Source organism: Salmo trutta, chromosome 13, assembly GCF_901001165.1.
Source record: "Salmo trutta chromosome 13, fSalTru1.1, whole genome shotgun sequence".
Taxonomy (NCBI): Eukaryota; Metazoa; Chordata; class Actinopteri; order Salmoniformes; family Salmonidae; genus Salmo; species Salmo trutta.
In genome coordinates this window covers 14,008,512-14,017,675 of record NC_042969.1, presented here as the reverse complement: position 1 = coordinate 14,017,675, position 9,164 = coordinate 14,008,512, and the positions used below count along the sequence as shown (strand labels likewise).

Genomic DNA, 9,164 nt, shown 5'->3' with positions numbered 1-9,164 from the left:
TGGTCCCAGTCCGCCCCTGTGTGAATGTGTGTGTCAAAGTGAACATGCCTGCTTGAGTGGGAGGCCAACTGTGTGTGTGTGTGGTGTGTGCCTGTGTGTGTGAGAGCCTCGGTGTGGAGCGTGTGCGTCAGTCTGAGTCAGATCGTGGCGTCAGTGCTGTTGCTGAGCGGAGCTAGCTCCAGGGGAAGAAACGGAGGAGAGAGCGAGGGAAGGAGGAGAGAGGAAGGAGGGAGGGATGAGGGGATGATGATGAGAGTAGGTAGAAGGAGGAGGAGGAGGTGGACTGGAAGTGACGACACAAAGAGATCCAACCGCTTTAAGTGCACTTTAATATAAATGCATTTGTTTGACAACCAAATACACTTTTCAGCAACACAAGAGAACACTGATCCACAATGTCCATTCTTCAATATATCATCATGTATATAGTCCATCTTAAACAATAGAAATGTCTCTGATATGTACAGACTGATGTATTCATACAAATGTACAAATATGTACAACCCTTCCAAAAAATTGCATGTGCATACATCCACAGACATAATGCATTATGCATTGAACATCAACGGTTTCTTCTTTTTCAATTCAACACATACAATATAATACTTACACATATGTTAAACGTAGCATTTAATAGCTAGAACGTAGGAATCAATCCTTTACTTGACCGTAGACAACTCTACGTTAGCACGTCGACACCATGGGAATAGTACCATTCTCAACCCGTGTCGCTTAGGAGGAACTGAATAGAAATAGTAACCCATCACACTATTTTCAGGTCATTTTTTAAAACAAAACTTCCATTTTTGTCTAACCCCTCTCAAAAAAGAAGAATCATATAGTCATTCACATAGGCGTATTGTGCCCCACAACACCATAACTCAAGTAGAGCTACGATGTGACTGTCAGTCCATTGGTTCATGGACATAGAGAAAGAGTTCAGATAGAGTTCAGAGTTCAGCAGGTCATGGCCATGCCAGGCACACAGGAGCCGCTATAAACTGCCAGCATTGCAAATATTGATGCTGCAAGAAAATCCAGCAGAGCTGCCCTTGAAGCCAAGCCCAAGAGAACGGTGACCTAAAGAGCCCACATTCAGAGTCTAATGTACAATGTGCTAGTCCTGTACACAACAGAACCACACATGGTTGTTGAGTAACTTCCAGACGATTTCCATTCGGCAACGCCTTCTGGTAAATGCCAGAAACCTCCGTCATGCGTTCTTGCGTGTGGACATTCCAAGACCTATGTCTTCACATGTTTTGTATTGTTGTTGTTTTTTTGCACACCATCACATTGATACACAAGTTTGTAATGGAGAAATAACATGAAGTCAAATGTTTTAAAATGTTCAGCCGCAAACTCAAAGCTCAAAGTATTAGGTTAGTTTGACTACAGTATTTGTATGTTTAGACATGGCCTTTCAAGCTATGACAAGAGAGGAATACAATAAGGTCCAAGTAGAACTATGTGTCTCTCTGGAAACTGAATATTGAGGATGTGAGAGAGTAAATCTGGTCCCCTTCTGTCAGCTACTGTCAGTGGTTGGACCAGGTCAGTAGAGATTTTTGTAAACATAGACTTTCACCACATTTGTGATTTGGGTTTGCGATGCTGCATTACAAGCAATAATGCTCTAAGTCATTTCTCTATTGAAATATCAAAGAAGGTATTCTCATTTTTTTGGTTCGCAACAGGTTTTTCACTATGAGTGAATACCAATGCGGTCTGGAAGTTAAACGGCGCTTTACAAGGTCAGAGATTTTGTTCCGTCTCTGACTGATCAAATCTGAAGCTCACGTTACAGAAAAGCTGTGGCACCAAATGGACCCAAAACTCAGTCAGTCATTGGTACATACGGTTGGTAAATATTGCACCATTATGTCAATGTTGAAATTAAATGTGAACTTGTTGATTTCAAAAGAAAAATTGAAATACATGAATTAATAAATAAATAAACAAAAATATGAAGGCAATATTTGTTCTCAGTAGACATGTAGGAAATAAAGTCCTTTAGTAGTATACATTATGTATATATTTATACACTTAAATCATCTTTACTTTTCAGTAAAATAGCTCCACGAAATATGACAATATGCCATACTTAATGAAGTAAGTCACAGACTTATTTTAGAACGGGGGAACACTTCCACTCCCATCTGAAAAACACAAGAGACAAAGAGAAAGAGCACATTAGTCTGGTATGTTCAGGGTTAACAAATCTTGATCCATTTATCAAACAGAGAAAGACAGTAGAACAAGTTAACTGAATGATTCTCACCTTTGTGGAAGCACTGTGGCGGCTGGTGACACTGGAGTTGATACAACTCAGGTTGCTGCCCCAAGCCGGGGGCGATCGAGGCACCTGCCCCAAACATGGGTTCCAGGGCGGCCAGCTCCTCCAGGAGGGACTGGGCGCAAGGCACGGCGGGCGTGTTGGGGGCGACGGGCGTGGAGGGGGCGGAGGTGGGGGAGGCAGTGAGTCGCAAGGGAGGGGATGCTGGGATGGAGGAACAGGAAGACAGAGGTGATGACGCCACCTCGATCTCCATAGGCTCCTCCCCCAGTCCCTCCCATTCTGCCATCGCCCCGGCCTCGCCGGCCAATGTCGCCCCGCACCTGGCCGTGGGGTAACAGTGCGCCGATTGGACGCTACAGAAGTGGCTGACCCCCTCAAAGTGGGAGGGTGAGTGCCAGCACACTGGGTTGGGGGGAGAGGATGGGGAGATGGAGGGGGAGAGGGGCGGAGGGGCGGAGAAGTCCTGGAGCAGGGCTTCTAAGATGCTCTCTTCAAACAGAGAGTCATCATCATCTTGGAATACGGGGAAGTCCAGGCCTCTCCACACTTTAACGGGGTAAAACTCTCCCAGCATGTGGATAGAGTCAACCCCAGCGGTGGCTACGGATGGTGAGAGGGCCGGGGGGGGAGGGGAGGAGGAGGGGGACATGGAAGGAGGGGATAGCTTGGATAAGAGAGGATCCAGGTAGAATCCCTCTGCTAAGGAGCTGATGTGCTGAGCTAAGAGGGAGATCTCTGCTCTCTCCTTATCCCTCTCTCGCTCCAGGGAGAAGAAAGAGAGACCAGGCTGTTTACCGGGGGAGGCCTCTGGGGTGAGGAGGCCCTCGAGGGGGTAGTGAAAGGGCCCTAAAGGGACATCTACATACAGGGGTCCCCGAACCTCAGGCAAGGTCATCACTGTGCAGTCCCCATCCCCAGGGCTGTCAGGGGTGGGGGGTAGCTTCTCATAGAGAGAGCCACTGCAGGGATCGGTAGGGAAGAACAGGTCGGTGGAGGGGCCAGTGAGGCACAGGGAGGAGGGGGGAGCAGGACTGGAGGCTGTGGTGGGTGGGGCGGAGGGGGAGAGGGAGGGAGCGATGGAGGTGGTGGCTGTAGCTGTGGTGGTGGAGGGAGGGGGGGTGGTGGTGCCTGTGGGGTCGAAGCTAAAGAGGGGCTCGCCGAACAGGAAGCTGCCCCCGCCCAGCTGGGGTGTGTAGGGGGGCGTACACACAAACTCTTTGGTCTGCTGCTCCTGGGAGGTGGGCACAGGGGGGAGTGGAAGGGGGAGGGCGGGCAGAGGGGGCTCGAGCTGGAAGGAGGGGGGCAGGAGAATGTTCTGAGTGAGGAAGTCCAGGTCTGCTACCGTTGCAACGGTAACTGGGGTGGGGGAGGAGGCAGCAGAGCGGCTTTGGACAGGGGCAGGCATCTGCTGCTGCTGGAAGAAGCTCTCCTCCTCAATAGAGGAAATACTAGAGCGAGGGTCGCCCTCCACCTGCATGGGCTCAGTGGTGGCGCCCCCTGTCTCGTCTGAGGAGCCCACACTGCTGGACACAGTCATGCTGAAGTCAAAGGACTGGGCTGAGAGGCCACTGCTGCCTGGGGTGAAGACTTGGTCTGGGCTGGACAGGCTCAGGCTGTCCTGGCGGGAGGTACTGGTACTCAGTACCAGGGTCAGCTGGGTCTGCTCTGTGCTCAGCTGCTGTCTCACTGACCACGCCTCCGCCTCACTGAGAGAGAAACAGAAAGAGAGAAAGATGGAAATGGTTAGTAAGATTATCTTGTGCTCTTTGCAATCTCCTTTATATCTATTTAAAATGTGTTGTGCAGATCTGTCATAGGGTAGAGGTAGTACCTGATGATGTAGTTGTTGCTGCTGATGGGGCTGTCTCCTGCCTCCAGCTGCAGTACCATGTAGAGCCAGACCCAGGAGTGGTCTGCAGACTCCACCCGTACCACCATCTCAGATCTACCCTCTCCTCCCTCTCTCACTGGGGGAACAAAGAGAGAACATCGACATCAGACAGTGTTCTAGAACTGATCACGTCACAGAACTTTAATGGTGGGTTTGTAGTGAAGTTTGCTCCATGTAATGGTGGATGCAGTATAAATGAGTTCGCATTTGTGTTGATGTGTGTTGGTGCGTCTGTGTGTGGTTGTTGTGTGGCGAACTGAATTGGTACTTACACAGGCTGCAGTGCTGAGTGGAGGCGTGTGACAGGTCCTGTGGGTGGAGGAGGCTGTACCAGGAGCGAGACCTCAGGGCTGACACATCAAGGCCAAGGTAAACACTGACACTACAGGGAAGATGGAGAGAAGACATGGTAAGTCTATGTCTTCAACATACTTCCAACGATAAAGCGTACACGTCATGCCATCACTCAGACGATCTGAAGCAACAGGTGGCGTTGCCTGGTCAGTGGGTGTGGCCTCACCTGTCCTGTGCATTCTGGAGCCTCATGTCTCGGCTGTGTTGAGACTGGAACGAGGCTAGGAAGAAGTTGTTCTCAGCAGCAGGAGGGATCAGAGCAGGAACGTGGTCCCCCCCAGGACCAGAGCGGGTGGGGACGGCCTCCAGAGGGGAACAGAAGCACATCCAGACGGGATTGGATGTCCAGTAGGAGCTAGGGGTGGTAGAAGAGGAGGGTGGGAAAGGGCAGCGTGCCCGGACCAGAACCAGCTTGTTCCCAGCACTCTGCCTGCGCACCGACTTGGAAGTGTTGAAACGACAACGGAATAGACGATCTGAGAGAAAGAAGAGGAAAGGGGGAATTGTGAATATCAGAAATGATCTGAGTAATATAAATGCGAGGCATTTGTAACCCGTTTCTGTACCATTGGAAATATGGAGGCGCATCTTACCTGTGTCAGGTGATGTAGGAGGGGCTAGGTTGGTCCTCATGATGAAGTGGTCAGTAGGGTCAATGATATCATACACACTGTCACCCTGGGCAACCAGATCCACCTGAAACATCGAGAACGAGTCCTTTTTATTTAGCATACTCATGAAATCCCTGAGACAAAATCTAAATTTCAGCTAATTTACTAGTTTGCTATTTAGACATGAGCTGGTCTCCCGTGAACTCACCATGGAGTGGCCGAGGTGCTCGGAGACGCTGTCTGACAGGTAGAGCAGCTTGCCTTCCCCAGTCAGCAGGAGCAGAAACCCTGGTAGCTCCTGCACCAGCTCCGACAGCTCGTGGAAAGACAGGAACCTCGCGCTTTCCTCGAGACTGCCAGCGGATCCCGATTCTAAAAACAAAAGATGATGGGAAATGTTTTTTTTAATTATGTTTTTGTCTAGCTAATGGATGTCATACCACAAAGATAACGTTTCTGCTCCCTGCAATAGCTGTAGCACGGCCGCATTAGATTTCAGTGCCATGGACAGCGATAGAAGCGTTTCAGCACTAGATAGCGACACTCGGCTCTAAAATTGTTTTTCACGCCAGAACCTCAAACAAAGCACGATAATATTTCCTAATATATATTCCTAAACAACATAATTCACATGTAGACATGAAATTCATCAACTGTTTCTTTCGACAAGAAATATGGCACCTGTTGATTCAAGCGGAAAGCTCAAGGTAGCATGCAACTAGCTCAGACGGATGGAAGCAACAGTTTGTCAGTATATGTTTCATTCACAAGCATTTCTTAGTTATGAATCAACAGGCTATGGGTTATACACTGAGTGTATTTGAACTTGTCTGTTATAAGCTAAGTCGCGCTTACCTTGAGAGAAGAAGACCGATTTCCTGGTGTACATGCTGGCAAGGGACATGATATGTAGGTATGAAAGCCGTGCCTTTTCCGCATCGGATATGGGAAGCAAGTCCTTCAGGTTCCGAATCTCCGCGTTGATTTGATCCCTTCGAGCCTTCGACGCGCCCTTCGTTGATCGATACATTGTAGCCTGTTATAGTGGTTGGCTAAATTCCCTGGACTTAAAGGTGAAACTCAACGGAATATTGACCGTTGCGTCAATGAGGTCTGAGTCTCTTTCTCCCAAGATGAGGTGTCAGAGAAAGGCTAGTAGTAATAACCTTGTCGTTTTACTATTGGAATTTCATCTCAGCTTGTTCCAGGGTAAGGCTTCAGACCTTCTCCTATCCGCTCTTTTTTCCTCTTCGGTTCCGCCACAGCGTCCAGTAAGGTTGCTGGCTAGCCGCTGGATGGCTTTCCACCGGTTCAGAGTGTGAGTGATTCGGCGGCTGTAGTAGCCGTCTCTCGCCCAGATATCCGGATCCCGTAAATCTGGTGGAGGGACTCTGCTCTCGAGTAAGTTATATAGGCTGGGATTCCGGTGACGAAGGGGGGCTCCCAACGCGCCAACACCGACGTTGTAGGAAGAGGGGGGCTAGAGAGAAGGGGGGCCGAGGGGCATTCAATGTTAGCAATGGTGAAATTCTCTCCCTCTGCCCGTCCCCCCTACTGCTCCTACCCTCTCCTTTTGGTGACTCTTTTCTGACGTCAGCTCTTCTCTCTACTCAATGATGACGTTGGCTTGATATCGGGAGCTCCGGCGACGCAAAAAGCCCGATTTGGACAAAACCGAGGAATGGGCGGAGACAAACGTAAAACGTAGACGGAGTCACCGAACCCCGGTGTAAGGGAGGGGAGAGAGGGAGAGAGAGAGGGGGGTGGGCAGTGAAACTGAGAGAATTTGTTTTTATGTCTGGCACCCGAGGAACGATTGATCCTCTCTGAAAATGTATCATTCCTAATATAGTGTAGGCTAGGTTATCAGTAGCCTACATGATGCAAATGCATCTATGTCTCGCCAGACTAGCTCATAATGTTTAATGTTATGATTATGAACGATGCGATGCCTTCTTTAAAACCGTCCACCGTCGACCTCTAGGGTAACGCATGCAGATGCATGCCAAGGTTATACATTAACAATATTCCAGCATCGGTGGAAGTCTGCTTCAGGGAGAAACGCGGGACAGTGGGGCAGTGTTACATCACCAAATTCAGTCTCTTTTTATGAATGGAATCCACCATTCTGACTGAAATTCAGTTGTCAGGCAGCGCAGTGCCTCCGGGGCTAACGCGCAAAGGAAGAGGAGAGACAGCCTAATCGCGCTGTATAGCCTATATGTTACATAAACTGCAACATCCTTCCTTATAAGGTAATTTGAGCGGAATGTAGCTAAGGGTGATGCTGAGCTATGTCTAGTCTATGCATCGAAACCTGGTTGATTCTTCTGGTTGAAAACCTTAGGCGTGGATTGCATCCAAACGGGGAATTATTTGGGAAAGCCTTGTAACCATTTTCACAGGTTACAGTTGCATCTTATAAGCACCCGTGTTTATATTTTGCAAATTGTTTTTTTTTTTCGCTTTGTCGAAAAACATAGATCCAAACAACATGATCATACCCCAACCCTTTCTCTATGGGCTGAACAGATAAGACCAGAGTTTTGTTCTTGCCCAAAATACATCCTCTTCAATCGAACTATCATATAAAACGTTGCCTAAATTCTTTGAAGGCTTGGGGATGGAGGCTTTGCAGCAGTCATTCGTATCTACATCCACTGATGTGTAAAAACCTGTGAGAAGACAGTCGGATCCAGTGAATTGTGGAAGCTCAATTTGAGATGAAATGTGATGTTTTGTGAAATGATTTGAAAGGAACTGTATGTTCCTTCAAACTGAGAAGCCTTGTATGTTGCAACCATTTTGTCATGGTGTTCTTACTGCGTGTTAAAGTTTAGCAAATAGTCAATGTGATATTTGAAGCATACAAACTGTTTTGTAGTATTTTATATATTTTATAGCATACTCAAAGTATATTGGCCTAAACACACACACACACACACAGACACACACAAACATCACACCTGTTGCAAACAGAGCACGAGCGCAGAGATGAATCTCGTCGTTTCTATAAATAGCTCTTACCCGTAACTGACACATGCACTCAGTGGCGCATCCCCGCTTCTATCTCCAATTGTCCCTATTTTTAGACAGATGGGTTTTTTTAAGGCTCAAAATATATGTTGCATGTTCACAAACTTCGATTTCACGGACCTTCCCTTTCCCAGCAAATGCTTTGCTTTAGAGCGGCCGCAATATATTTCAGCACCATGGACAGCTACATAGACGTTTCAGCTCTCGGTAGCGCTGCATCGCTCTCTAGGAGCGTTTATTACGCCTAAACATTAAACAAAACACCTGCATGTTCCTCTATATGTATACCTGGACAATAATTGTCACATAGAGTGATGGCGTTCATCAAATGTTGCTTTCCGCAAATGCAGAAAGGTAAAGTAACAATGGATAACGGTTGAGACAGAGCAGTATAAACAGCTTCCCACAATTGGATTGACATATTTCGCAAATGCATATGAACAGCTTCCCACATGGCATACTGTACATGAACGATCAAATGGATCTGCATTAGCCTACATCATTGGTCTGTCTTCTCTAGTCATACTTTACTGACTGTTGACCTGTGTTATTGTTTTGTGGATACAATTACAGACAGTTTCTGAATGAAGAGAGCTACAACCACTATGTTCAGCACTGGGTAGAGTGAAAAGGGCCTTTTCTCCCATGTAAGTTGTCAGGGAGGTACACTGTAAAAACTGTAGAAATGACAGGAAATGAATGGCAAAAAAAGTTGCCAGTAAAAGTACTGTAAAACAAGTGATTTACTGTAAATTATAATTACAACATGTTGCTGTACTACAATAACTTACTATTTATAAATAACAACAATTTTCTTTATTATTACAGTACCTGTACACCTTTCTAATTACATTTACATTTTAGTCATTTAGCAGACGCTCTTATCCAGAGAGACTTACAGTAGTGAATGCATACATTTCATACATTTTTTTTTCCTTCGTTCTGGTCCCCGTGGGAATCGAACCCACAACCG

The 9,164-nt window shown here is 47.2% G+C and overlaps 1 protein-coding gene across 1 annotated transcript; it reads right to left on the bottom strand.

The window, feature by feature from the left end:
- Positions 1-313: 313 nt before the first annotated feature.
- Positions 314-6,520, bottom strand: LOC115205250 (neuronal PAS domain-containing protein 4A). Its single transcript, XM_029771024.1, has 8 exons — positions 6,011-6,520; positions 5,364-5,527; positions 5,138-5,240; positions 4,711-5,020; positions 4,463-4,572; positions 4,131-4,266; positions 2,282-4,005; positions 314-2,159 (listed from the first exon to the last, which is right to left on the bottom strand). Exons 1-8 carry the CDS (start codon positions 6,183-6,185, stop codon positions 2,131-2,133), a joined length of 2,751 nt encoding a protein of 916 aa, XP_029626884.1. The 5' UTR covers positions 6,186-6,520; the 3' UTR covers positions 314-2,130.
- Positions 6,521-9,164: the final 2,644 nt, after the last annotated feature.